General features: G+C 66.8%; 6 protein-coding genes across 11 annotated transcripts; 4 read left to right on the plus strand and 2 right to left on the minus strand.

Moving 5' to 3' along the window:
• Positions 1–808: 808 nt before the first annotated feature.
• LOC134055536 (RNA-binding protein 4B-like) lies at positions 809–5,072 on the plus strand. 4 transcript variants are annotated; one of them, XM_062511934.1, is made up of 4 exons: positions 809–852; positions 1,969–2,390; positions 3,434–4,135; positions 4,565–5,072. In XM_062511934.1, exons 2-3 carry the CDS (start codon positions 1,979–1,981, stop codon positions 4,126–4,128), a joined length of 1,107 nt encoding a protein of 368 aa, XP_062367918.1. In that variant the 5' UTR covers positions 809–852; positions 1,969–1,978; the 3' UTR covers positions 4,129–4,135; positions 4,565–5,072. The 4 variants fall into 4 exon arrangements, with proteins under 4 accessions (XP_062367918.1, XP_062367917.1, XP_062367919.1 ...); XM_062511933.1 differs by lacking the exon at positions 809–852 and having other exon boundaries at positions 1,372–2,390; XM_062511935.1 differs by lacking the exons at positions 809–852; positions 4,565–5,072 and adding an exon at positions 2,656–2,758 and having other exon boundaries at positions 1,372–2,390; positions 3,434–3,545.
• A 955-nt stretch (positions 5,073–6,027) lies between these two features.
• RBM14 (RNA binding motif protein 14) lies at positions 6,028–11,041 on the minus strand. Of its 2 annotated transcripts, XM_062511920.1 has the most exons (3): positions 10,590–11,041; positions 6,905–8,534; positions 6,028–6,547 (listed from the first exon to the last, which is right to left on the minus strand). In XM_062511920.1, the coding sequence occupies exons 1-3, from the start codon at positions 10,933–10,935 to the stop codon at positions 6,340–6,342; spliced, it is 2,184 nt and encodes a 727-aa protein (XP_062367904.1). In that variant the 5' UTR covers positions 10,936–11,041; the 3' UTR covers positions 6,028–6,339. The 2 variants fall into 2 exon arrangements, with proteins under 2 accessions (XP_062367904.1, XP_062367905.1); XM_062511921.1 differs by lacking the exon at positions 6,905–8,534 and having other exon boundaries at positions 6,358–6,547.
• Positions 11,042–11,287: 246 nt separating this feature from the next.
• CCS (copper chaperone for superoxide dismutase) lies at positions 11,288–14,961 on the minus strand. Its single transcript, XM_062511941.1, has 9 exons — positions 14,686–14,961; positions 13,878–14,068; positions 13,333–13,405; positions 13,109–13,246; positions 12,417–12,597; positions 12,262–12,322; positions 11,923–12,000; positions 11,586–11,689; positions 11,288–11,482 (listed from the first exon to the last, which is right to left on the minus strand). Exons 2-9 carry the CDS (start codon positions 13,911–13,913, stop codon positions 11,326–11,328), a joined length of 828 nt encoding a protein of 275 aa, XP_062367925.1. The 5' UTR covers positions 13,914–14,068; positions 14,686–14,961; the 3' UTR covers positions 11,288–11,325.
• A 440-nt stretch (positions 14,962–15,401) lies between these two features.
• LOC134055535 (RNA-binding protein 4B-like) lies at positions 15,402–20,059 on the plus strand. The gene is given in 4 exon segments (XM_062511931.1): positions 15,402–15,952; positions 17,464–17,885; positions 19,143–19,838; positions 19,925–20,059. Coding segments are annotated over 3 exon segments (1,668 nt in total). The 3' UTR covers position 19,838; positions 19,925–20,059.
• A 636-nt stretch (positions 20,060–20,695) lies between these two features.
• Positions 20,696–22,206, plus strand: ZNRD2 (zinc ribbon domain containing 2). Of its 2 annotated transcripts, none has more exons than XM_062511948.1 (4): positions 20,696–20,728; positions 21,072–21,184; positions 21,429–21,507; positions 21,822–22,206. In XM_062511948.1, exons 1-4 carry the CDS (start codon positions 20,713–20,715, stop codon positions 22,127–22,129), a joined length of 516 nt encoding a protein of 171 aa, XP_062367932.1. In that variant the 5' UTR covers positions 20,696–20,712; the 3' UTR covers positions 22,130–22,206. The 2 variants fall into 2 exon arrangements, with proteins under 2 accessions (XP_062367932.1, XP_062367933.1); XM_062511949.1 differs by having other exon boundaries at positions 20,699–20,725.
• A 347-nt stretch (positions 22,207–22,553) lies between these two features.
• Positions 22,554–26,961, plus strand: LOC134055614 (EH domain-binding protein 1-like protein 1). Its single transcript, XM_062512020.1, has 10 exons — positions 22,554–22,634; positions 22,897–22,992; positions 24,210–24,305; positions 24,478–24,531; positions 24,910–25,082; positions 25,273–25,403; positions 25,557–25,651; positions 26,056–26,204; positions 26,587–26,635; positions 26,728–26,961. The coding sequence occupies exons 1-10, from the start codon at positions 22,554–22,556 to the stop codon at positions 26,959–26,961; spliced, it is 1,158 nt and encodes a 385-aa protein (XP_062368004.1).
• Positions 26,962–27,259: the final 298 nt, after the last annotated feature.

Below are 27,259 nucleotides of genomic sequence, written 5' to 3' on the forward strand. Positions count from 1 at the left end.
GAGGGGGCTGTGTCACCTCCCGTCCCGGTGATGTCCCCATGCAGCCCCCACCCCAATAAAGTGATTGGAGACAGAAACTGGGGGGTCTGAGTGTGCTGGGGAGAGGGGGAGGGGGGACTGGGAGAGACTGGGAGGGGTTGGGATGAGATTGTGAATAGGGGTGGGTTAGGGATGAAAACTGGAATTGGGGTGTGGGTGGTGATGGGATAAGGATGGGGTTCACGTGTGGGTGGGGTTGGGGTGGGACTGAGAGGAGGATGGGATGGGATGGGATGGGATGGGATGGGATGGGATGGGATGGGATGGGATGGGATGGGATGGGATGGGATGGGATGGGATGGGATGGGATGGGATGGGATGGGATGGGATGGAATGGGATGGGCAGACATTGTGCTGGGAGGTGGTTTTGGCAACAGGAGGTGCAGGACACCCCAGTGCTCCCAGTAGAGATCTGAGTGCTCCCAGTATCTCCAGCCCTGCCAGTGCTCCCAATACCCCCAGCGCCCTCAATATTCCCAGCGCTCCCAATACCCCCAGTGTCCGCAGTACAGGGCCCAGCACTCCCAGTACGGCTCCCAGTACAGCCGCCAAGGCTCCACGCTCTCCCCCCTCCTCCAATGGACCGCCCCCACACCCCCCCGCAGCAGCTCCATGGACCGCTCCTCCCCTCGCCCCGCCCCCCCTTCCGTGATTGGCTCCGGCCGCTACGTGGGCGGGCTGACATGGCGGAACTATTACGTCACGATGCTGCGTTTGACGGACAGCTCTGACGGCCAATGAGCGCTAGGGAGGCGGGGCGGGGCCGGGAGACGCCGCCGCCATTTTGTGAGCAGCGCGCGGCGGACCGGGCAGGTGGGGGCGGGGGGGGGGGGGGCTCGGGGAGGTTTCGGGACCGGGGGTCGGTACCGGGGACCGGGGGGAACGCACGGCCAGGCCCAGACACGGCCCCGCTGAGGCGCCCGCAGTCCTCGGGAGATACGAACCGGGGGGGTCTCGGGCCTGTGGAAGGGAGGGTTTTGGGAGGGGGAGGGTGTCTCAGTTCTGAGGGATCTCAGGCCTGGTGGGTACAAGAGGGGTTTGAGGAGGGGTCTCAGCCCTGGGGGGCTTTGGGGTTCGGGGCGTGGCTCTGCCCTGTGAGGGTGCGGGGATGCACAGAGATTTGGGGTGTTTGGGGGCTCTGCCCTGCAGGGAAAGCGGTGTCAGAGACTTACGTGGATTTTCGGGGTTCCAGAGGTTTAAGGTGGTTTTTGGGGTGTCAGAAGTTTATTTTTTTCGGGGGTGTTTGTGGGCACAGTGTAGGAGGAGCACAGCAGAGTTTTGGGGTGTTTATTTGGCGGGGGGGGCGGGTTTGGGGTGTTTGAGGCTCTGCCTTGAAAGAGCAAAAGCAAAATTTGGGGGGTGTTTGGGGCTGTGCCCTGTGAGAGGGCCTCGGCCCTGGTGGGCCACAATGGGGTTCAGAGTGTTTGAAGGGATTTGGGGTGTCTGGCACTATGCCCTGAATGAACAGGGACAGAGTTTTGGGGTGTTTATTTGAGGAGTTTTGGGGTCTTTGGGGCCACAGCCCCAGGGACACACACAGACATTGGGGGCCTTTATTTGAGGGGTATTTTGGGGACCAGCCCTGAGCACAGACACAGAGGTTTGGGGTATTTCAGGGGATTTAAGGTGTATGGGGGCATAGCCCAAGGGACACAGAGAGGTTTGGGGAATTTCAGGGGATTTGGTGGCACAGTCTTAGGCACACAGACAGAAAATTGGGGTGTTTATTTGGTGGTTTTGGGGGATGCAGACTCAGAGGTTTGAGGTGTTTATGAGGATTTAGGGTGTTTGTGGGCACAGATACAGAGGCTTGGGCTGTTTCTGGAGGGGTTTTGAGGAGCACAGCCTTGCAAACACACACAGAGGCTCACTGGTTTCTTGGGGGGTTCCGAGGCTGTTCGGGGCTCACCGCGGCATTGTCCGGCGCAGGCGGGTCGCGATGGTGAAGCTGTTCATCGGGAACCTGCCGCGGGAGGCGACGGAGCAGGAGATCCGCTCCCTGTTCGAGCAGTACGGGAAGGTGCTGGAGTGCGACATCATCAAGAACTACGGCTTCGTGCACATCGAGGACAAGACGGCGGCCGAGGACGCCATCCGCAACCTGCACCACCACAAGCTGCACGGCGTCTGCATCAACGTGGAGGCCAGCAAGAACAAGAGCAAGGCCTCCACCAAGCTGCACGTGGGCAACATCAGCCCCACCTGCACCAACCTAGAGCTGCGTGCCAAATTCGAGGAATATGGCCCCGTCATCGAATGTGACATAGTCAAGGACTACGCCTTCGTGCACATGGAGCGGGCCGAGGATGCCGTGGAGGCAATCCGGGGGCTGGACAACACCGAGTTCCAAGGTGAGGCGTGGGGTTAGGTGGCGGGAGGGCTCCGGGGGTCCCGGCAGATGCTCCCGCCGGCCCCGGCTCCGGGGTCGATCCCGGATGTAACCACGGCCGGCTCCGCGGGGCCGTAAAGCGCCCTCGGGGCTCTGGGGTTGGTGTCGGCGTTTGCCCGCCCCACCGTAGCTCCCGGGGCCGCCCGCGCGGTGCGGCCGGAGCGAGGGCTCGGGCTCGGGGGCTCTGGGCCGGGGAGGACGGGACTGACCCATCTCTGATTAACCAGCACGGCCGCCCCGCAGGAGGACCCCGACGGCGACGTCCTGTGCCGGGCCGGAGCAGCGGGTGACGCCAGGCTGCCGCCCGCCCTTGTAGCCTTGCCCAGCCTGGTAAGAGGGTGACGGAGGCGCCCGACCCCGCGCCCGGCGTCGCTCGGGCGCTCGACGGGGCCGTGCGGCCGGACTCGAGCCGCGGCGCTGGCGGCGGTGATGGCGAGCGCGTCTCCCGGCCGGGTGCTCAGGGCGGCGACCGGCGCTTCACCCGCGCGGCAGCGGGGCCGGACTGGGCCCTCCCGGTGCTGCCAGGGCTCTACACGTCCCGCCGCCCCCGTTCCGGGCCATCCCCAAAAAAACAGCGACCCAGCCGGGCTGGCACAGCTGCACCCAGAGCTGTCCTGGCCACGTCCGCGCTTGGCTTTGCCTCAGGCCGTGCTCAGGCCGGGCCCTATTTGCTCCGGGGTGCTTCCCGGTGTCGCATCCCTCTCTCTGCCGCTCCGGCGTTTTCCGGCGCGAAGCTTTGCCATCACACGAGGCCGGCAGTGCTGGGTCTGACCCCCGGCTGCCAGGGCTTTGCCGAGCTGGCAGGAGTGGCCGCACTCGGCCAGGGCAGCGCGTCCCGGTCAGCCGCTGTCCAGCGTCCATGTGGCGGCTCACGCTCGGTCCCGCGGCGGCTCCTCCCGCACCGGTGGCTGCGGAGGGCTGGGGGGGGTGGCAGCCAGTCCCGTCCCGTCCCGCCGGTGCCCTGGCACGGCCGCACTGACCCTGCCTCTCGCGTCTCTCCCCAAGGCAAGCGGATGCGCGTGCAGCTGTCCACCAGCCGGCTGCGGACGGCGCCCGGGATGGGAGACAAGAGCGGCTGCTACCGCTGCGGGAAGGAGGGGCACTGGTCTAAGGAGTGCCCGGTCGATCGCCCGGGGCAAGTGGCGGACTTTGCCGAGGCCTATAACGAGCAGTACGGAGCCGTGCGCACTCCCTACACCGCGGGCTATGGGGAGACCGTGTATTACGATGAGGCCTACGGCGGGATGGCCGACTACTACAAGCGCTACCGCGTCCGCTCCTACGCCACGGCCTCGGCGTACGACGCCTACGCGGAGCAGACCATGGCCCAGTACTCCCAGTACGCCCAGTACTCCCAGGTCCAGTCCTCGGCCATGGCCGCCACCACGGCCATGGCCGGCCGCATCCCCACCACCTTAGACGCGTACGACCGAGCGCTGCTGCCCACCCCGGGCGCGGCGGCCGCCGTCGCCGCCGCCGCCGCCACCGCCGCGGCCGCCGCCGCGTCCTCCACGTATTACACCCGGGACAGGAGCCCCCTGCGCCGCACGGCCGCCGCGGCCAGCACCGTCGGAGAGGCGTACACGTACGAGCGTGGGCAGCTGTCGCCCGTCTCCTCGGTGGCCCGGGCGTCCCTCTACGACATGCAGCGCTTCGGGCGGGACCCGTACGCGGACCGGGCGCGATACTCCGCCTTTTGAGCCGGAGGTGAGCGCGTTGGCGGCTCTCGGTGCCGCAGGGGGGCCCGGCTGCTGGTGGTCCCCGTTGTGCCGTTCAAGCTCGAGGCGGGTGACAGGTCACAGTGACACAGACAGGCACCACGGGCGTTAAAGCCTGGCCGTGGTGAGTGGGGTGGTGCCGGTGTCACTCTCACGGCTGTAAGTCATGTTCCTGCTTGGCCGGGCGCCGTCACGGCACAGTCCCCATGGGGTGGGGGGTTCCCGCAGAGCCCCCGGCTGTGGGGCAGCTCCTGCCCGCACGGGCTGTGCCCGGTCCCGGCGGGCCGAAGCCCCGCCGCTGCTCCACATCAGGACTCTGTTTCTGCCAGGAAGCCGCAGCTCCCCGGGGCGCCGGGGCTCGGCACGGTTCCGGATCGGCCCCGGGGGCACCTGCGCCAACTCCTCTTTTCTCTTACAGGTAAGATTTGTGCGGCTGGACGTCGGGGTCCCGTCGCACACCGACTCGGCGCCGCGCGTCTCGGGCCGCGCCGGGTGCCACCGCCGCCGCGTGCCGCTCCGGGGCCCGTTCCTTACGGACACGCGGCTTGTCCTCAGCCCGGGCAGGATTAGCTCAGCCCCTCCCCCAGCTTCCCCCGCCCCCCTGGGCAGGATTTTGCTTTTCCAGGTAGTTTTGGGTCCCCACCCCAAGCTCCGGTGTGAGCGTGCAGCTGCAGCCGACCCCCAGCACCAGCTTTGCTTTGCTTCGCCGCCCCCTCGCTCCCCCGGAGCTCTTCCCAAGTCGTCGTCTTGCCTTTTTTTTTTTCCTTTATTTTTTAAGAGGGTGGATAATCCAGTGGTAGGTTTTTAGCCCAACGCCGTAGCTGATCGGAGGCCGCCGCGCCGGCGGGGGTGGAACCCCCCGAGTGATTTAGAGTCCCCCGACCCCACTTTCCGGTAAAATAAAACTCAAAATTTTTAACAAATGGCGCTGGCTCCGTCCCCGATTCTTTCTCTGCACTTGAGTCCCCTCAGACCATGGCACGGAACCTTCTGGACTCCCCAGTCCTCCCTGTGCCCTTCCTGGCTCTGCCTGCACAGACCAGAGCTGCTGGGGAGGGGCTGCTGCAAACAGGGGCACCCCCAAAACAGTCCCAGGGCCCCCTGAAGGGGCATCCTGGGGTAACAAAGGAGCTTTAACCCCCAGCTCTTCCTCCTCATAGGCAGCAGGAGCTGCCATGTAACCTGCCCAGGGCGAATTAGTCCCCAGACTGCCTTGTTTGTCCCCAGACTGGTTCATTTTGTCCCCCCCATTGGCTTGTGTATCCCCAGATGCTCTCCTGCCTCTTGCTGTTCTCGTTAATTAAGGCCATTAAGCCTAGGACATGCCTTTGGTTATGTTGCCAGTTCTGCCTCACCCGCGGGCACTGCTATCGCTGCACCTGAGGACTTGGGGCCAGGCCCAGGGGTGTGTGGTCAGCCTGGAAAGGAGGGGAGAAGCATCCGATCCTCCTGCCTCATTACCATGGTGGCTAATGAGCATTGTGGCACAGCCAGGACTAGGCTGTAACTGGTCCCTGGGGAGAGATGTGAGACAGGAAGTGCCTGCAGGAACAGTCACGGTGGTGCCAGTGGTACCCACAGCCCCTGGCATGGCACACACCACCCCTCAAAACCAGCTTTTCTCACCCAAAACAAGGCCCTGGCGCAGGTCAGTACCAGTGATCCTGTGCGGTGGTGATGTGACAGGGCCGAGTTTGGCACTCCTGCTGCCAGCTCTGAACACTGCTCATCCTCCAAATCTGCCTCCTCCATGCGGGGAAAGCAGCTCCAGCATCGGGAGTATCATCAAGGCAGGCTGGGTGGTGATGGTGGCACTGGGAGGCATCCCCAGGAATGGGGTGGACCCTCAGGACTGGGAAGAACCAGGCAGGAGGCGTTGGGAACCGGAGCAAGACCCCAGCGTTTATTTACAGTCATAAAAAAACCCCAGGACCATACTGGGCCCAATGCTGGAAATGGGGAATTCGCCCAAAAAAATGGGACAACTCGTGGTATAAAAGTCTGAGCCACACGGCCACAACCACTGGCGAGTTATGAACCGGCACCAAGTGCCGGTGGGGGATGAACTGCGTGGCCACTGCCAACCGTAACCCGGAACCCTCTAAAAATCTCAAACAGCAAAACCAGAAAAAATTGCCTGAAAAAAAAAACCGTCCGTGCCCCAGCGGGGCGGCAAGCGGGACCGTGGCCGGCTCAGAGGCGGCGCTGGTAGCCCGAGTGGACGCGGGCAGGGGGCATGTAGTCGCCGTAGCCACCCGAGTAGCGGGCGTACTCGGTGTGGGCGTCTGGCAGGCGGCGGTAGTCCAGCGGGGACTTGGTGGGCGAGCGGCGGTACGCCAGCGGTGAGTCCGCTAAGCGCCGGTAATCGGCCAGCTCGGACAGACGGCGCTCGGAGCCGTACCTGGGCAAGAAAAGAGACGGGGTCAGCCAGGGGTGACGGTGCCCCGATCTGCCGCCGGCAGCAGCACCGCGTCCTGCCCGGGGACGCACCGCGATGGGCAAAGCCGGCGCAGGACGGGATCGCACACCGGACGCCGCGGAGGTCCCGCTGTGTGCCACCACCTCCCCTCACCCACACCAAGCCCGGTCCCCTCCCCGGGATCTGCACGGCACAAGCGGAGCCGTGGCGCTCACCACGCCGGGCGATAGCGAGTCGCGCCGCTACCGCACAGCGCTGGTCAAGCCGCGAGCTGTGTGCCAGAACCTGGCGAGCAACGGGAGGCAGGGGCGGGGGTCGGTGCCCCGCCCGGCACCGTACCTTTTAGCCAGAGAGGACGATTTTTTGTACGGGTCGTCGTAGGCGGCGCTGCGAGGCGGGGAGAGGCGGGTGCGCTCGTAGGGCGGTGCGGTGGCGGCGGCCTGCGCCAGGCCCAGGTAAGAGCCTGCTGGCTGCCCCAGCTGGCTCGGCCCGTCGTAGGCGCTGCCCGGCTGGGCTCGGTACGCGGCCGCCAGCACGGCGGAGGACGGCTGCTGTGCCGGGTAGGAGGCCGCCATGGCGCCGGAGGCCTGTGCCCGGTACGCGGCCGTCAGTGGGGCGGAGGCCTGTGCCTTGTAGGAAGCGGCAGCAACGGCGGCCTGGCTGCCGTAGGACGCGGCCAGCGAGGACCCTGTCTGTGCGCCGTAGCCGGCGGGGAGCGCGGCAGCCGCGGGCTGGCTGCCGTAGGACGCGGGCAGGCCTGCAGCGGGCTGGGCGCCGTACGAGGCCGAGTGGCCCACGGCGGGCTGGGCGCCGTACGAAGCAGACAGCGCAGGCTGGGCGCCGTAGGAAGCCGAGTGGCCGGCCACGGGCTGGTAGGCAGCAGCAGCAGCGTGACCAGCCACCGCCTGGGCGCTGTAAGAGCTGGCGTGCACCGCCACAGCCTGGGCGCTGTAGCCGGCGGACAGCGCGGCGCCGGGCTGGGCGCCGTAGGAACCGGCATGGCCATCCATGGGCTGGGCGCCGTAGGAGCCTGCGGCCAGCTGGGCACCATAAGATGCCACGTGCACGGCCACGGCCTGGGTGCTGTAGGAGCTGGCAGAGCCGGCAGCGGGCTGGGCGCCGTATGCGGCGATGGCGGGCTGGGCGCCGTAGCCGGCTGAGTAGCCCGAGGCAGGCTGGGCACCGTAGGAGGAGGCAAGGGCAGCAGACTGGACACCGTAGGAGCTGAGGGAGTTGGCAGCAGTGGGCTGCGTGCCGTACGAGGCAGCAGCGGCGGGCTGGGCCCCGTAGGAGCCAAGGGAGTTGGCTGCAGCGGGCTGAGCGCCTGCAGCGCCCATGGAACCGACTGAGGGCTGGGAGCGGTAGGCGCTGCCCAGCGAGGCCGAGGGCTGCGCGCGGTACGCGGCCGCCTGGCCCGTGGTGGGCTGCGGACGGTACGCCATGCCCAGGGAGGCCGAGGGCTGGGCTCGGTACGCGGCCCCCAGTGAGGCCGAGGGCTGGGCGCGGTAGGCGGCCGGCTGCGCCGTCATGGGGAGCGTCACCGCTGCGTAGCCGGCGCGGGTGGGTGAACGCCGCAGCGGGCTGCGGTCCCTGCCGAAGTAGGAGGGGGAGGCGGGCCGGGGCTGCGCATCGAAGGCATCATACTTAGCGCCGAAGCGCTGCTGGTAATCGTACAGGGAGGGGGTGGTGGCGTAGCCGGCGCCCGCAGCTGAGGGAAAGGCGGCGTCGGCCGCCCGGCGCTGCTGGTCGAAGCCCTCGATCTTGGGCTGGAACTTCTCCCGGTACTCGAGGCCGATGCGCTTGGTCTTGTCGACGCCGAGGGCGGGCGGCGGTGCCTGGCCCGTGCCCTTCTTCTGCACGTTGGTGGAGAGCTCCACGTTCACCCGGCGCCCCTTCACCTCCTTCCCATTTAGGTTTTCGATGGCAACTTTAGCATCGGCTTCGTTCTCCATGTGCACAAAGGCATAGTCTGACAAAGCAGCAGAGAGAGCAGTGAGGGGAGAAAACACAACTCGTTACAGGAGCCGGCACTAACGAGCCGTGCGGTGGCAGTGGGACGGGCGCAGGATGGGCGCTGCCGGCCCCAGGACGGCACTGCCAGCCCCGCTTGCCGGCGAAGACACAACCACCACCATCGGCTCTGCCCCACACTCATTTGGTCACAGCCCACCCGGCATCCCCCAGCTGACAGCCTCCCCCAGCCCACCTGGCTCCCACTGTGTCCCCCCAGGCTCTACCTCCTGTGACCCCCTCCCAGCCCCTCCTTGGCACATGGGGACAAAGGGCCCGGGCTGGGCTGGCAGTGCCAGCACCATGGGCTCAGCCGGGATGTCCTGGCAGTGAGCGAAGCAAAGCTGAGAGAACCGGCGCCAGCACAGAGAGCAGGACAGGGACAGAAGAAGTGGGGAGAAGAAGAATGAGTGGGAGACGAAGAGGGGACAGAAAAAGACAAGAACAGAGAAGGGAACAGGAATTTAGAGAAGAGGGAGAAGGGGGAAGAAGGGAGGGCAGGGCCTGAGCACTCACTGTGAGTGCCTGGCCGTGGTGAGGAGCTGGTGCCACACAGCACAAGCACGGCTCGGCAGCACAGAGGCATCTGAGGACAGCGAGGAGCAGGGAAGCAGGACCTTTTGGCAGCTTTGGTGGCCGCCTGTGGCACGTGGCCCAGCGGGTTTGGGAGCTGAATGCCCCCATGGCAGTCGGGGGTGACCCCCGTGGCACGACGGGTCCGGGGCCGGCACAGGACAGGAGGGCAGCGACCCCGAGGTGTTTCCTTGCAGTCACACACCGAGACCACCAGAACCAGTGACAACCCACCCGAGGCTGTGTGGTGTGCTGGGAGCATCACTGGCCAAGCAAACCCATCCCAGACCTCTGAGCATCAGCACCATGTCATCCTCTCCTTTGCTCCCCCTCTGCCATCCCACCCCGCTGGCTCCTGTCCCACATCCACATGTTCCACTCGGGTAGCCCAAAGAGGGGATGTTGCCTCCATGTGTCACCCCCAGCCCTGCTGCCACCCCCTGGGGTGGCCACGGCACCCCCAAACCCGAGGGGATGCAAGGCAGGTCCTGCCGGGCTGTGCTGGTGGCTGCAACCTGGGACAAGAAAGCGGAGGAACAACGTCCTCCTGTGGGCAGGGGCACACGGGCACTGCGGGGACATCACTGGGATTCCAGAGGGGATGAGATGACAGCAGGGGCAGGGAGAGGGAATCAGAATGACACTTGTCAGTCCATCTGTGTGACATGGGTGACCCCATCACGCTGTGGGGGTCCCCAGTCTGAAGCCACTGAACCTCTCAGGGGTTTCATGGTGTGTTCTGTGCATGTCCCACCGTGTCTGAGGTGGCCATGCTGTGGCCTGGGGATAATTTGGTCATAGCAATTGTAGCAGCGGGCAGGGGGTCACGCCACCTGGGGCTGGTGGTGGCACAGAACAAAGCTGCCGGGAAGGGGGTTATGGGGGAGTTCAGGAGTGTGGGGAGCCCACATGGGCCACCTGAGAAAGGTGAGGAATAATCATGTGGAGACTGAGGGGCTGGGGAGCCCACGCAGGCTCACATGGCCCCACCTGGGGTTTGGGCAGGCGATTGCAGAGCACGAGGCCAGCTGGAGGAGGGTTATCAGGAGAACTGCGGGGTCAGGGGCTCCCTCAGGAGCTGCCACAGCCCCACCTGAGCCTGGGGGAGGCGATCGAAGATACGTGGTTACCATAGGGAAGGTTAAGGGGTCTGGACCACCCACACAGGCCCGCGCCGCCCCGGCCGGGGCAGGCGGAGGCTATGGAGGAGGACGTGGCCGGCAGAAAGGGGGGCGTTACGGGAGCTCACTCGGGCTCGCACGGCCCCGCTCGGGGCAGGGGAGAGGCCGCAGGAATCCTCCCGCTCCACCAGCCCAACCGCGCCAGGGTCCGGGCGGGGACGACGCCGCAGTCGGACGGAACTCGGGTGCCACGGAACACCCGGCGGCGCGGGCCGAGCTCGGCGGCGGGGGCCGCGCGGCCCCGGCGGCGGGTCCGGTACCTTTCACCACGTCGCATTCCACCACGGGGCCGTACTGCTGGAAGAGCGAGCGCAGCTCCCCGCTCGTGCACGCGGCCGACACATTCCCCACGAAGATCTTGCAGGTGTTGGTGGGGCGCGGCCGGGATGGCTCCACCACGATGCGGCGGCCGTGCAGTTGGTGACCGTTGAGCTGCGAGATGGCGCGCGCGGCCGCCGCCTCGTCCCGCAGGTGCACGAAGGCGAACTGTTTCATAAGGGCGACGCCCAGCACCGGCCCTGCGGCGCCGGCGAAAAGTTCGCTCAACTCCTCCGCCGTCGCCTCCTCGGGGACATTGCCCACGAAGAGTTTGATGCCAGGACGCATCGCGGCGGGGATCAATGGGGAGAGCGCGGGGAGTGTGGAACCAGCAGCGGCCGCGGCGGCTTCAAAATGGCGGCGGTTCCTGAGGGTGGCGGGGGCGGCGCCGTGCGCAGCGCGCCTGCGTGCCGTGCGCACCGCCCTGCCGCAACGCGCCTGCGTGCCGTGCGCACAGCCCGCGGGCGGGCCCCGCCCCCCTTTTCCCGCGCCTAGTTAGTCCCACCCACCTCCATTGTAAGCCACCCCCCTTTCCCCGTCAGCTCTGGCCACGCCCCCTTAAAGGAACCGCAGCACTTCACGGGGGGTCGCCTCTCCCCCCCCCCCCCCACTCCCCCTTTTCCCCCAGACCCGCAGCGGCTGCAGAACGAGGGGCGTTTATTCAGTCCCGGGAGGCTCCTAGAGGTGAGGGCTGGGGGTCTCCATGGCGGGGGTCCCCGGGGGGGTCCCATGGCTGCGGTCGCGTTCCTCCCAGAGGGTGACGCCATCGCAGGAACAGACCCGTTTGGGGTTCTGGAAGAGCCCGGCTGCACGAGCCACCACGCCACAGGCCAGCCTGGGAACACGGGAGGGTCAGGTGGGGGTGTATCCCCACAAAGACTCCCCACCCCCCCCCCCCCCCCCAAAAAAAAAACCCTCCCCACCCCCCCAGTGCTCACCCCGGTCCCGAGTTGCCGGTGACTCGGGACAGCGGGTGGGACCCCCGGCCCAGATCGTCCTCGCCCTCTGCCACCACCACGGAGCGGCCGATGATGTCCCAGACCTGGGGAGGGGAGAGTTGGGGGGGGTCAGAACCCCAGAGAGACACCCCCCCCCTCCCCCCCCCCCAATTATGGGGATGGACCCCACCCAGCCAGAGAACAGGGGTCAGAACCTCCCTGGTCACGGGGCACAGCCTGGACCCCCTCAGCTGGGCTGAGACCCTCCTGGCTGTGGGATGCAACCCTGGGAGGGGGTGAACCCCCAGGACCGCCCCCCCCAGACCCCAATTCCCACCTTCAGCCGCATGTCCTCAATTCGGAATCGCGCTCGGCCCTCGGTGTCTGCCCAGATGTTCCCCAGGTCCCCGGCGTGCTGGGGGGGCAAGGGGAGTCAAAAGCCCCCAAAACTCATAGAGCTCTCCTCAACCCCACAGACACCCCCTCAAATCCTCCAGTGATTCCTCAAATCCCCTCCCAAACCCCCTCACTGCCCTGCAAAAACTTTTAAAAGTCCCACAGAGACCCCCCCTGACACCTCACTACCCCCCTAAACCCCTGCAAGACCACCACAAACCGTCCAGAAACTTCTCAGAGCCCCCCGCCAATTCCCCCAAAATTCCCACTCTGAGCTCACCCTGTGCTGGTCCTGGGGTCCCCCGTGGTTCTCCCCATCAGGGTTGAAGTGGCCTCCGCAGCTGTTTTGGGGGGGAGGTGTGATATGGGGGGGTAAAATTGGGGGTCCCCACCCACTCTACTTCCCCCCCTGCAGTCCCTCCCCACCCCTCTCACCTGTTACAGGGGTCCGAGAGGTCCCCAAATTCGTGGATGTGGAGCCCGTGGGGGCCGGGGGGGAGCCCGGACACGGCCCCGTCCACGAGGCAGCGGCTGGGCGAGAGCTGCAGGAACCGGACCAGCCCCCGAACCCCCCCGGGACCCCCCAGTGCCGCCACCGCCGCCCCCCCGGGGGGAGCTGGGGGGGGGTGACACGTCAGGGCCCGGCACCTCCAGAACACCCCCGGTACAAAAACAACCTCAGGGAGCCTAAAACTGACCCTAAACCCCAGCCAGGGATGGCAAAACCCCTCCAGGCGCACCCAAACCCCCCCGGGACTTCCCCCAAAACCCCTCTTTAAACTTCCCAACCCCCCCCCCACGGGACCACCCAAACCACTGCGAATCCCGAAATCCCCCAGGACCCACCAAGCCCTCCCCAAGACCATCCCAGGATCCCCCAAACCCCACTGTGACCCCCCCAAAACTCCACTATAACCCCCCCAAGCCCCTCACTGAACCCCCAAAATACTTCTGTGACCCCCCCAAACTCTTCCAGGGCCCCCTCAAATACACCCACTGACCCTCAGGGGATTCCCCTCATTCCCTCAAGCACACCCAAAAACCCTGCTTGTGGTGGGACACAGCAGCACCCAAACCCCCTACGGAATCCCCAAACCCTTCCAGCCCCTCCCCCAAACCCAACTGACCTTCGGAGGAGCCCCCCATGCCCTTGAGCACGGCCCTGCACCCCGAATTCTCCAGCAGCTCCCGCACTCGCTCGGCCGCTGCCGTGGTCTCCACCAGCACCGACTGCTCCTGGGGCCGCAGCTCCAGCAGCTTCACGTCTGGGGGGGCACACGGGGGGTGTCATGAGTCCCCTAAAACCCTGGGGGGAGGCGTCCCCGGGCTCGGGGGGATCGGGGGGTCTCACCGGGAGCCGCGTCCAGCGCTGCCCGCACGGCATCGGCACAGCCGTGGCAGTTCATCTGCACCGCGAACTCCAGCTGGGGGAAAAACGAGGAAGGTTAGCACGCCAAAACTGAGAGAGAAGTGGGAAAACAGTCCCAAAAAGAGGGGGAAAGTGTCAGCACCTCAAAAAACGGGGGGTAAAGAAGGGGTAAGCACTGCAAAACTGGGGGAAAGGGAGCCCTGAACCCGCAGAACTGTCCGGGGAACAGTCCTGAAAGCGCTTAGGAAGGAACCCTGCACCCCCAGAACTTGTTCCTGAGGCTCTGAACCCCCAAATCCCTCCTTCGATGGAGCTCTGCACCCCCAAAAGTGCTTCTCATGCGGCCCTGAACCTCCAAACCCCTCCTGCGAAGGCTCCTGCACCCCCAAAAGCGCCGTGGAAGGGATTTTGCACTTCTAAATCTCCCCCAAAACCAGAGAGTTTCACCCCCAAACCGCTCGCCCTCCGTTCCCCGAGCCCCGGCGTCCTCCCAGTCCCGACTCCAGTCCCGTCCCGAGGGTCCCGACCCGGCAGCTGCTCCCGGCGGCGTCCGGCGACGCCATGGCCGCAGACTCTGACCCCGGAACTGCTGCTGCGTCACTGCGGAGCGACGGTCCCGTTCTGGTGAGGGACCGGATGTTCCGAGGGAAGAGTTTGGGGGTAGGGCAACTTCCGGAGTTCTGTCGCCATGGCAACGACGCGGGCTCTGGAATGGGCCCTACGAGGGAATTTAGTGGAAGGTTGGACGGATTTGTGGGGATTTTGGGTGTCCGGAAGGATTTTGGTGGATTGGGGGGCTTTTGGGAGTACGAAAGTGGGAAAGGGGGGGTTTTGTTGTTTGTGAGATGCTGTGGGGTTTTGGGGGATCCCCGGGGTTTTCCCGTGGGGGGATGGGGGATTGCAGGTGTCAGGGGGCTCATCCCGCCCACGCGGACACACCAAAGACCCCCAAAATCCCCTGGGTGAGGTCCCCAAACTGACCAGCACTTCCCTCCCCGACCTCCTCCAAAACGCGGTGGGGCAATAAAGAGTTGAAAAAAAACACGTTTATTTGCCCCAAAACGAGCATGGATACGGTTAAGAGACAAGATCTGGGAACCATGGGGGTGGAAATAGGACACCCCCAAAGTGATGGACCCGACTACCAGGGCTTAGAGCCCCTCCAGAGGCTCAGAGACCCCCAAAAGCAGACATCAGTCCCCCCAAGGGCTCACAGCCCCCTTGAATCAGGGGTCAGGATGCCACAGAAGATCCAGCACCCCCCAAATAAGTTCTCAGCACCCTCACAAGGACTCCCAAGCCCCCCCAAAACCCTCACCCCAACCCCTCCCTGACCTGCTGCACCACCCTCGCCCTCACCGCACGTCCCTCGCGGGACCCCGGCCCGAGGGGCGGCGGTGGCTGCGGGGGGGGCTCAGGGTGGCCGGGGGCGGGCGGGAGCCCTTCGGGGGGCTCGAGGGGGACGCGGCGGCGCAGGGCGATGTTGTGTAGGATGCAGCAAGCCAGGAAGATCTGGCAGACCTTGGGGGGGCTGTATTGCAGCCCCCCGCCCGCCAGGCAGCGGAATCGGCGGCGCAGAAGCCCCAGGGTGCGGCGCAGGGGGTCGAGGGTCCGCGCGTGCAGCGCGTTGTAGCGCAGCTCGGCCGCTCCCCTCGGGCCCGAGATCGGCGTCAGCAGCCACGGCTTCAACGGGTACGTGCGGTCACCTGAGGGGAAAGGGTTGGTGCGGGTCAGGGGAGCACCCCTGAACCACCCCTAGAGCACCAGGGGTACCCTCTGAGCCACAGGTTAATCCCAAACTTCAGCAGGTACCTGCTGTTCCCTGCAGGGGGGATGGGATTGGGGTGTAGGGAGACCACCCCCAGGGTCCCCCCTGATCCCAAGTACCCCATCACCCAACAACCAGACCTGCTCCACCCTGGTGCCCTCCATGAGCCACACCAAGATCAAATTCCCTGGCACTGTCACCAATCTGGCACCCCCCCAACCACTCAGGAGCCCCCAAACCCCCCTCACCCAGCAGCCAGACCCCCTCTGGCCTGCTGCCCTCCATGAGGCGCGCCAGGGCCGAGTTCTCCAGGACGGTGGCGTTGGCACACGAGCCAGGGAACTTGGCCACGACGTTGGTGATGGCGCCGTGGCGGTCGCACACCACCTGCATGTTGATGGAGTGGAAGTTGGCGGCGTTTCGGAACAGCGGCTCGTTGTCTGCCGGTGCCCGCAGCGCCACGTGCATGGCACCCACCAGTCCCAGCACTCCGGGCAGCGCCGGAGGGTCCCCGGGGGGCGCGGGCGGCGGGGGGAAGGCGATGTAGCGCGATGCCCGTCGCTGCAGCGCTGCCAAGAACTGCGCCAGGCAGTTGGACATGGCCGACTGGCTGATGCCAGTGCTGAGGCGCGATGCCGTCTGGAAGGAGCCCGAGGCCAGGAAGGCCAAAGCAGAGGTGACTTTGACGGCCACGGGCAGCGCGTGGCTGCGGCCAGTGAGGCTCTGCAGGTCGGCACCGAGCTCCCGGCACAGAGCCGCGATGGCCGCTCGGTCCAGGCGGCAGCGCCGCAGAGCCTGCTCCTCGCTCAGCTCCAGGAAGGAGCAGCGCACCCGGTAAATGCGCTGCGCTGGGTACGGGCGGCGGCGGCGGCCGCGCCGGGGGCTCGGGGATGGGGATGGGACAGAGGGAGCAGCCGAGGGCGCGGGGAGGGAGATCCTGGGTGCGGGCTGCGGGGCGTGGTGCTGGACCGGAGCACAGCCCTGATGCCGGTCCCGTTCGTAGTCTTCATCCCGGTGCCGCTGCTGATCTCGGTCCCCGTGAAGGTTCTGATGTAGCGTCCGGTGCCGGTCCTGATGCTGATCTCGGTCCCGGTCCCAGTCCTGTTCCTCACCGTTATCCTTGTTCTGGAGCCGGTGCCGCTCCCGGAGCCGCCGCAGCAGCAGCACCGCGTGGGACATGGCGGGGCGGGACCACGGGGAAAGAGGCGGGGCAAGCAGAACCGGAGCGTGGCTAATACTAGAGGAGCGGGGTCAGACCCGGCCGGTCCCGGCCGCAGCGACACCTCGGTGAGAACGGTCCTCGCTGCTCCTGTCCGGGTCGATGCTGCCGGGGGCGGTCGACCCCAGTCCCGGTCCAGGTGCCGATCGATCCCGATGGGAGCGGTTGGTCGCGGTCTGTCCTGGTCGGTGCCGGTGCTGGTGGGGGCTGTTGCTCCCTGTCCCTGTTTCGGTGTCGGTCGATGTCGATGCCCGGTGGGGCGATCTGTCCCTGTCCCGGTGCCTGTCCCTGTTTCCGTCGGTCGCGGTTTGTCCCGCTCGGTCGCGGCGCCGCCAGGCCACGCCTCTCTCCCGGGCTCTGATTGGTCAACGCTGCCGTCACCTGCCCCGAAGGCTCCGCCTCCTCCCTCACTTCCGGCGCACAGCCGCTCCCCATTGGCCGCCACGTGGGCGGGAGCGCTGTGTGCGTGACGCGATCCGTGCCGCCGCAGAGCGGAGCCTCGGGGCGCCTCGACCAATCGCGTTACACTGTTCCGCTGTTCTTGGCTAATCAGGGCGCGCGATGGGCGTGGCCTCGTGTGAGGCGGCCACCGCCATTTTGTTGCCGTCATCGAGTGCCGGGGCGACGGGGGGGGAGCGGTGAGACTTGAGGGGCCCCGGGGGGACACGGGTGGGACCGGGAGGGCCTGGGGAAGGAGCTGGGGCCGCACTGGGGCCCTGCTGTCTGTGGGGGAGGACAGGACGGAGTCCCACGGCCTCGAGAAGGGGTCTAGGACAGGACTCAGACCTGGGACCTGAACGGGGTGAGATCTGGGGGAGACCTGGGTCCCCTCCATGACCTGGGGGTTCACGGAGCACAGCGGGGGCTGAGACTCCAACGGGACTGGCCGGGGCCTGAAGGTCTCCCGGCTCACTGAGGAGCCCGGGTCCAGGGGGTCTCTCCTGAGGGGGTCTCCAGGGTGCCCTGAGGGGGGGGGGATCTCATCTGGAATCAGCCAAAGGAGGATCTATGAAAGGTGGGGGGAACCTTTCCCATCCCCTTCCCCCTCCCCAGAGCAGCTCTAACTCCTCAGTGGGGCCGGAAGTGCTGTAGGGAGGGTCTCACCCCCTTCCCTCCTATCCCTCAGGCGGGTCGCGATGGTGAAGCTGTTCATCGGGAACCTGCCGCGGGAGGCGACGGAGCAGGAGATCCGCTCCCTGTTCGAGCAGTACGGGAAGGTGCTGGAGTGCGACATCATCAAGAACTACGGCTTCGTGCACATCGAGGACAAGACGGCGGCCGAGGACGCCATCCGCAACCTGCACCACCACAAGCTGCACGGCGTCTGCATCAATGTGGAGGCCAGCAAGAACAAGAGCAAGGCCTCCACCAAGCTGCACGTGGGCAACATCAGCCCCACCTGCACCAACCTAGAGCTGCGTGCCAAATTCGAGGAATATGGCCCCGTCATCGAATGTGACATAGTCAAGGACTACGCCTTCGTGCACATGGAGCGGGCCGAGGATGCCGTGGAGGCAATCCAGGGGCTGGACAACACCGAGTTCCAAGGTGAGGCTCAGACTTAGGGAGCACCAGGGTACGAGGGGCATGGGGAGGTTCTGATCTGAAAGCATCTTGGCTGATTTTGTTGTATCTGGCCCCACTCCACGGTTTGTGCTGTGTTCAGGGCCTCTTCTTGTCCTGGAGCAGTGGAATTTGGCTTTGGGGATGGTGCCAAGTTCTGTCCGTGTGCCCTCACCTGGTGTCAGGGCTGGGGGGCACCGTGGTGGCTCCGTGTCGGGACAGAGCAGCTCCACAGTGCTGCTGGAATTTGGAGGAAAACAGGGCTGGGAGCCAGTGCCATGTCCCATTGGCTCCTGTTGGCCCCAAGTCCTCCCTGGAACCGTGGGGACCCCCTTGTCTGTGGGGGACTGGTGCCCACCCAGGTGGCTCTGTCACGCCCTGCCCTCAGCGGTACCAGGGGTGGCTCTCGCGGGTCCCACAGTAACAAGGGTGGCTTGCAGGAGTCTCCTGGACCAGTGCCACCTCTTTGGGGTCCCGTGGTGGCAGTGATGGCGGGGACTCTTGGGGTCCCTGCGCTGTGGTCCTGGTGCCATTTCTGGGGGGTACCATGGACCACCAGCTCCGTCCCAGGTTTGCTGCCATAGTCTCAGATGTCCTGATCCTTGACTGAATTTAATCCTGGTGCAATAATTAAATAACTAAATAACAGAATAAAAGCTGGACTTTGTGCCTCTGACAAGGACCCTAAACAAGCCTCTGGGCTCCTGGAAGGTCTGGGGCTTGTCACCTCCTGCCATGTCCCTGAGTGTCCCACCCCTGCTTGGTCCACAGATCCCCAGGCCCTTTGTTGTGCCTCATGGTCTCTTCCCAGGGAACATCCCACAGTGCTGGGGGGTGCTCTCAGGGGTCTCCAGGGGATGGTGCCAGTGCCAGGGACAGTTCTGGGGACCCCGTGGCACGATGCTGGCAAAGGTGTTGGGGAACCCCACAGTGCTGGGGTGATTCTGGGGGCTCCCATTGGTGCCAGGGTGACACTGAGGGGTCCCATGACTGGTTGCCGATGGCAGGGAGGGTCCTTGAGGACCCTGCAGTGCGGTGCCAACCCTCTGTGACCACAGAGTGCCAGAGCACGGGGTGGCTCTGGGGGGGTCTCTGTGGCTCGGTGCCGGTGTTGAGTGCAGCTCTGGGGGATCCCATGGCCTTGTGCCAGTGCTGCAATCAACTCTGGGGGATCCCACGGCCTGATGCCCGAGGCCTTCGGGGTGGTGCCAGGGGATGACGCCGGGTCTCCCTCTCCCCAAGGCAAGCGGATGCGCGTGCAGCTGTCCACCAGCCGGCTGCGGACGGCGCCCGGGATGGGAGACAAGAGCGGCTGCTACCGCTGCGGGAAGGAGGGGCACTGGTCTAAGGAGTGCCCGGTCGATCGCCCGGGGCAAGTGGCGGACTTTGCCGAGGCCTATAACGAGCAGTACGGAGCCGTGCGCACTCCCTACACCGCGGGCTATGGGGAGACCGTGTATTACGATGAGGCCTACGGCGGGATGGCCGACTACTACAAGCGCTACCGCGTCCGCTCCTACGCCACGGCCTCGGCGTACGACGCCTACGCGGAGCAGACCATGGCCCAGTACTCCCAGTACGCCCAGTACTCCCAGGTCCAGTCCTCGGCCATGGCCGCCACCACGGCCATGGCCGGCCGCATCCCCACCACCTTAGACGCGTACGACCGAGCGCTGCTGCCCACCCCGGGCGCGGCGGCCGCCGTCGCCGCCGCCGCCGCCACCGCCGCGGCCGCCGCCGCGTCCTCCACGTATTACACCCGGGACAGGAGCCCCCTGCGCCGCACGGCCGCCGCGGCCAGCACCGTCGGAGAGGCGTACACGTACGAGCGTGGGCAGCTGTCGCCTGTCTCCTCGGTGGCCCGGGCGTCCCTCTACGACATGCAGCGCTTCGGGCGGGATCCCTACGGGGAGCGGGTGCGGTACTCTGCCTTCTGAGGTGAGCGTCGGCAGCGCCGGGAGCTCAACCCCGGTGTCTCCGTGCTTGGCGGCGCCCAGTAATGTTTTTTTCCCCCCCCCTCACAGGGTGGCCGTGGACCTCCCCGGGATTCGCCGCCATTGCCGTGGCTCCGCGGCACCCGGATGCTGTCGCCGCGTCAGGTCAGACGTGCCCCGGGTCGCTGCTTCCGCCGCGTCCCCTCCCCGTCACCGGGACCCCCCGTCCCCGCCGGAGCCGCCGGAGCCGCCGCGTCCCAGCGTCCGCGTGTCCCCGTGGCCGGGTGTCCCCGCGTGTCCCCGTGTCCCCCACCTCCCCTCACCTCTCTGCTCTCTTCCAGGTGCAGTGGCCTCGGATGGAGCCGTGTCCCCCCAGCCTGAGCCCCCCCTTTTTGTACGGAGCTTCCCCAGAGTCCCGTCCACCCCCTTGCCCGGGCAGGGACACCCCCGGCCTCACCCGCCCCTTTTCCAGAAAAATAAAAATTTTCACCGAATTTCTGTCCCCGAATTTCCGTGCCTGGACCGTACCTGGAGCGGTGGGAGGGGTCTGAGACGGGGCGGGGCCAGCGCTGCCCAATCAGAGCGCAGCGCCGGCGGCGTGTTTAAAACCCCGCGCGAATTATGCAAATTAGTTTGGAGCGGGAGGGGGCGGAGCGAATGCAAATTGAGGGCGCGAGCGGCCAATAAGGTTATCGGAGGGGCGGGGCGGGGTTATGCAAATGCATCCGCAACGGGGACCCGGCCGCATTTTAGTCACGGACTGTAGGACTAATTTTGGCGGCCGGAACTTTTTTCACAAGTTCGCGTCGCTGTTTCTGGACGGACGTTTGTGGGTTTTGTGACGTTACTTCCGGTGCGGCGCCGTCTCCGGAGCGACCATGGCGCTGAACGGTGGTGAGGAACTGCCGGGACCCCCCCCCCCCCCCCGAGCGCGGATCCCCTCCGGGACCCCCCCCATGCACCCACGGGAGTCACCCTGGAGCCCCCACCGGGACCGGCACCGGGGCCGTCCCCGAACCCTGAGCGTATTCCCCGGGACCCTCCGCTTACCACCGGGACCTTCCCGGGATCCCCCCGCTCCGACCCCGGGGACGATCCGTGGCCCCCCCGGGCCTCTCCGTGCTCCTTCCCGCCCATCCGAGTCTCTCCCAAGGCCCCTTAACCCGCTCTCCCCGCGTTTTGGGACCCCCCCACGGGATCCCTCCGGTAACCGAGACCCCCCCGCTGCCCCCCCCAGGCGCGGACGAGGTCGAGGCGCGGCGGGAGCGGCTGGACCGGGCGAGCCGGGCCATGGGGGGGCTTCTGCTCCGGGGGTACCGAATGTTGGGGAGCTCCTGCCCCCAATGCGGGGTGAGCGGGGGAAACACCGGGACCCCCCCAAAACGCCCCCCGGGATCCTCGGGAACGGGGAGGGGTCGGGAACGGGGGGTACCGGAGGGAGGAGCTGGGACCTTCCTGGGATTGGGAATGGGGGGGGAAAGGGGGGTTGGAGTGGGGGTCTGGGACCCCCCCGGGGATTGGGGGGTACCTGGGGAGCGGTCGGGATGGGGGCGGGGGGGTTCCAGCCCCTCGTGACCCCCCCGTGTCCCCCCAGACGATTCTGCTGCAGGACAAGGAGCAGCGGCTGCTCTGTGTGACCTGCCAGGACCCCGAGGGGCCCCGGGGGGGACACGGTACGGCCGGGGGGTGAACTGGGGATCTCGGGGGGGGCTGGGAGTGGGAACTGGAGATTTTGGGGGGGCTGGGAAGTGAGGGAGGATGGAAATGCGGGATTGGGTGGGTAGGAACTTGAGGGGGGGTTGGGAATTTTTGGGAAGGTCGGAGCTGAGTGGATTGGGGGAGGGTGAGGATTGGGGGAGGGGGGATCCTCAAGATTTGGAAACCACCCCTGAACACCCGTGTGGTCACCACAGGATGGGGGGGGGGAGAGGGTTGGTCCCCATCTTCTCCCCTCCCCCTCCTCACTCTCCCCTCTCCCCTCCCCCAGCTCCTCCCCCCTCGCCCTCCCCCGCCGCCCCCCGGCCCGAGCACTGCGAGGGGGCGGCCGCAGCTTTTCGGGGAGCTCCCCCCGGTCCCCCCGAGCCCCCCGGTGCTGGCGGGGGGGGCGCGGTGGGGGCGGCGCGGGCGGCGGTGCTGCAGAAGCTGCTCTGGGCCGCTCAGGAGCTGCCAAAAACGGCGTCGGCCGAGGGCAGTGCCCAGCTGTGCCAGCTGGTGCGGGCCTGCGCCGATGCCCTGGGGGGGCTGCAGGCCCTGGACCCCCCCCGCGGGGCCGCAGAGCCCCCCCCGACATCGTGAGAGTCCCCCCAAAAATCTCCTCTGGATCCCCTCCCCCCTCCCGGAGCGCCATAAATGCTGCCCGTGGTGACCACCCCCCCAAAAACGTGTCTGGATTTTATTGGGGGGGATTGGGGGGGGTTCAGGGAGGGGAGGATCGATGGATTGAGGGGGGATCAATGGATTGTGAGAGGATCAATGGATCGGGAGAGCATCACTGGATCAAGGGGATGATCGATGGATCCGGGGAGGATCAATGGATCCCGACAAGGATCAATACCCTGGGAATTCCCTTGGGAACAGCCCCGAGCCCTGGGAAGTTCCTGGACCGTAATCAGAGCTGGAAATCAGTAAAATCCTTTGATAAAAAAGGTTTGATAGAAAATAAATTGGATATAAAAGGGGTTTGATATAAAAAGGGATTTAATCTCAAAGCTTTGGTTCGATGACGAAATCGGAGCCAAAGCAAAACCGAAACCTCAAACGCCTCGATCTGACCCCAAAATCACCCCCAAAGGATCTCGGGGTGGGGGGAGGGGACATTTGATGTCTCGGGGGGGGTGGGGGGGAGGGTCGGCCCCTCCCCTCTCTCCAGTTTCCTGCGGGCGGGGCCCGGGGGGGGGGGGGGGGGGGGCGCGGAGCTGTCACGACAGATCGCGATCCCGGTGCTGTCACGAGTGGGGGGGGGGGGGGGGGGACGCTGTGCTGGTTTTTGGGGTCCCCTGGAAGAGGGGGGGGGGGGGGCGGTGTGTCAGGATTTGGGGGGGTCCGGGGGGGTCCATGGGGAGCGTCTGGAAGCGGCTGCAGCGCGCGGGGAAACGCGCGGCCAAAGTTCGCTTCGAGGCGACCCTCGAGGAGCTGCTGGTGGAGGGGGGGGGCAGCTGGTGAGTGACCCCCCCCCTCCCCACCCCCCCCCCCCCCCGGAACACCCCCAAATCCGTGGGACTCCCCCTGACCTCCTGGGACAACCCCCTCCCCCCCCCAGATCCGTGGGAGAGCCCAAATCCTCCAGGATTCCCCCCAAATTCATGGGATTTCCAAACCCCGCCCCCCCCCAAATCACGGGACCACCCCCCCCCTTCCCCCCGGAGATCCTCAATTCTCTGAGACCCCCCCCCCCCCACCAAGGATGGGGGGAGAGACCCCAAACCCCCCCCTCCTGGAATCCCCCAAACCTTTAATACCACCCCCCCCCCCCCCCCGCTTAAAAAACCACGGGACCCTTCCCACCCAAAAAAAAAAAAAAACCTCCGAGACCTTCGGACACCCCAATCTCCCCCGGGACATCCCCAAACCCCTCAGACCCCCCCCAAACCCCTCAGACCCCCCCAAAACCACCCCCAGGACCCCTCAAATCAATGAGACCCCCCCCCCCCAAACCCCTAAAATTCCTGGGATCCCTCCCAGGACACCCCAAAAACATCGAGACACCCCCCCCCCAAAAAAAATTCCCCTCCCCGGGTTCATTTTGAGTTTAAAATGTCCATAAAAGGGGTCGGGCTAAAAATAAACCTGGGGGGGGACTTCCCCCTTCCCATCCCGCCCCTCCCCCCCTCGGGGGTGTCCGGTTTCTCCCCCCGGACCCAAATTTAGCAGCGACCCCCCCTCGGTGAGCGGGGGAGGGGAGGGGGCGCATTTTGGGGGTTCCTGGGGGATAATTTCGGGAGGGGGAGGGGAAGATTTGGGGGTCTTGAGGACGGGGTGGTTTTGGGGAGGGGGGGGTCAGTTTGGGGGTGCCGGGTGTGTCCTGACCCCCCCCACACCCCTCCCCAGGACCCCCGACAGACTGACCGTGGTCTGGAGCCGGCGGCACCGCAGGGTCTGCTCCAAGGTGGGGAGGGGTCCTGGGGGGGTCTCGGGGTGACCTTTGGGGGTCTCTGGGAATCCCGGATGGTTTGGGGGGGGGTCCCGGGGGTCTCTGACAGGGGGTGCAGCCCCGCAGGTGTCAGCCGGGATCGGGGATCAGGGATGGTCTGGGGGGGGTTCCGGGCGAGTTTGGGATGGTCTGGGGGTGTCAGGGATGGTTTTGGGGGGGGGGTCTCTGGGTGTCGGTTTAGGGGGGTCCCGAGGGGGTCCCGGGGGTCTCTGACAGGGGGTGCAGCCCCGCAGGTGGCAGCCGGGCATCCAGAACCCGCAGCGGGGAATGGTCGTGTGGGTGATGCCCGAGACCCTCGAGGTGGTCGTGACCCTGTACCGGGTACGTGGGACCCCCCCCCGGACCCCCGCCCACCCCACCCCCCCCCCCCCACTCGCACCTTTTTGGACCCTCCTGGGTCTCCCCCAGCGCCCCCCCCCCATGTCCCCAGTCCCCCTTCGTGTGTCGTCCCCCCCCCCATGGGACCCCTCACTGACCCCCCCGTGCCCCCCAGGACCCCCAGGCCGCCACCTTCGATGACAAATCCTGGAACTTCCTCGTGGTGAACGTGAGGGGGGTGGGGGGGACACCCAAAAACGGGGGGGGGGAGGGAGGGAGACCTCAGAAACAATGGGGGAGGGGGAGATGGGAGGGTCCCTGGGTGACATCGGGGTCCTTGGGGGTTCCCGGAGTGTCATGGGGGTCCCTGGGATGAGACCCGGGGGTCTCTGGGTGACATTTTGTGTCCCTGGGGGTCTCTGGGCTCACGCTGGGGTCCCCCGGGTGTCTCTGGGGTGACACTGGGGTCCCTGGGGGTCCCCTGGGTGTCCCCCGGGTGTCTCTGGGGTGACACTGGGGTCCCTGGGGGTCTCTGGGGTCACGCCGGGGTCCCCTGGGTGACCCCGAGTGTCCCCTCATGCTGTGTCCCCCCTCCGTGTCCCCGCAGGAGTCGCGGGGTCACCGCTCGGTGGTGGCCGCGGCCCCGCTGGAGCTGGGGAGCCTGGCGGGGGTTGGGGACACCCCCCTGTCCCTGTCCCTGCGCCCCAGGACCCGCAAGGTGACAGCGGCGACGCTGAGGCTGCGGCTGCGAGGGCTCGTCCTGATGGAGGGACACCCCACGTACGGGACAGGGGGACATCACTGGGGACACTGGGGACATTGGGGACACTGGGGGACACTGGGGACATTGGGGACATTGGGGACACTGAGGGCCCTGGAGCTCTTGGGGACATCGGGGGGGGGGGGTGTGTCCCCGTTGGGGCTGGGGGGGGCCTTGGGGACCCCCTGGGGACACTGTCCCCCCCCCCAGTGACGTGGACATGCAGAGTGTCACCAGCCTGAGCCCCCCCGGGGACGTGGCCGACCTGGGGGACTTCGAGAGTGACCCCGAGGACGAGGGGGGGGCGCACAGGGTGGGGGGCGCCCCCCCCGCATCCCGAGGTGGGTGCCCAAAATGTCCCCAAAGTGTCCCCAACCCCCACCCCGGGTGTCCCCAGAGCACCCCCGGGTGTCCCCCCGGTGTCTCTGGGGAGGGGGGGGGGGGCACGAGCCCCCAGCCCCCCCCCGGGGGTCTCTTACCGGCCTCTCCCGCAGTGCCCCCCCCCAGCGGGGCCCCCCCCACTTTGGGGGCACGGAGAGACCCCACGGAGCCAGGACTGGACCCGGAGCCCCCTCCCCAAATCACTGCGGTGAGTGGGGGGGACTCTGGGACCCCCTGAACTAGGATGGGGGGGGGGGGGGGGAAGTTTGGGGATCTCCTGAATGGAGGGGGGGGCATTTTCGGGGGGGTCCCATAAGGGTGGGGGTTGTTCTATCCCCCCTATTTTGGGTCTGGGGGGGGTCTCTGGGCCTTGGGGATGCTGAGACACCCCCCCGCCCCCCCACCCCCTGCCCTCCCGGGGGTTTTGGGGCACTGGATGAGGAGGGGTCGGCAATAAAAGGGGGGGGTCCCAGGGGGGCGGGGGGGTGTTTGGGGTTGTTCCTCTCCCCACATTTTGGGTCTGGGGGTGTCTCTGGGTGCTGGGGGTGGGGGTGGTCTCTGGGTGTGGCAATGCTGACCGCCCCACCCCCCCCTCCCCCGTGCCCCCCTCAGGGCCCCCCCGGGGGTCGCGGGGCGCTCCTGGCTTGGTGCCAGGGGGTGACGGCCGGGTACCGGGGGGTCGCGGTCACCGATTTCGGGGGGTCCTGGAGCAGCGGGTTGGGGTTCTGCGCCCTCCTGCACCGGCTGAGACCCCGGGAAATGTGAGGGGGGGGCACGGGGGGAGGGGTACGATGGGGGGGGGGAGGGCAGGGGGGGATGGGGGGACGCTGGGGGTAAGGGAAGGGGTTGGGGGGGACACGGGGGAGGGTGCTGGGGGGTTTGGTGGGATCTTGGGGGGGGTCATGGGAGGTTTTGGGGGGGGGACACCCAGGGGTGGGAATGGGGGGGCCTGGGTGGAGGAGGGGTACCCAGGAGTGAGGGGGGGGGTCACAGCACCTCGGGGATGTTTTTTGGGGGGGTTCTTGGGAATGGGGGAGGACATTGGGGGAGGGGCTGTGTCACTTGGGGACCCCCACAGTGACCAAAGCCCCACCCCTCCCCCCCCGCCTCCCAAATTTCTGCCCACCCCCCACCCCCTCCCAGCGACTTCGACACTCTGGACCCCCGGGACCACCGGGGCAACAACAAACGGGTGCGTGGGGGGGGCTGGGGGGGTCCGGGGGGCTCCGGGATTGGGGGGTCCTCCCCCTTGACCCCCCCTCCCCCTGTGCCCCCCCCCCCCAGGCCTTCGACGCTTTCGCGGCCCTGGGGGTCCCGCGACTCCTGGACCCCTCGGACATGGAGACCCCCGACCCCTTGGGGGTCATGACCTTCCTCAGCCAGGTCCGCGCGCTCCTGGGGACCCCCCCGGGGACCCCCCCGGACCCCCGGAGCGACTCCGCTGGGGAGGGGTCCCGAGAGACTCCCCCGGACCCCAGCAGTGACGTCAGCGAGAAGGGGACACGAATTGCAGAGTGACGTCACCGAGGGAGGACCCCAAATGATCCCCCCAGAGACCCCTCCGGACCCCAGGAGTGACGTCACCGAGGAGGGGACACCCCCGGACCCCCGGAGTGACGTCACCCATGGGGACCCCCAAACGACCCCCCCGGGGGACCCCCCACACCCCCAGAGTGGCTCCAGTGAGGAGGAGCCCCAAGAGCCCCCCCGGGACCCCCGGAACCCCCCAGAGGCCCAAACCGGGACCCCCCCGGAACCCCAAATCATTCTCACTGAGGGGGGGGGCCAAGAGCCCCCCCCAGAGCACCCCGAGCTC

Source organism: Cinclus cinclus, chromosome 33 (genome assembly GCF_963662255.1).
Source record: "Cinclus cinclus chromosome 33, bCinCin1.1, whole genome shotgun sequence".
Classification (NCBI taxonomy): Eukaryota; Metazoa; Chordata; class Aves; order Passeriformes; family Cinclidae; genus Cinclus; species Cinclus cinclus.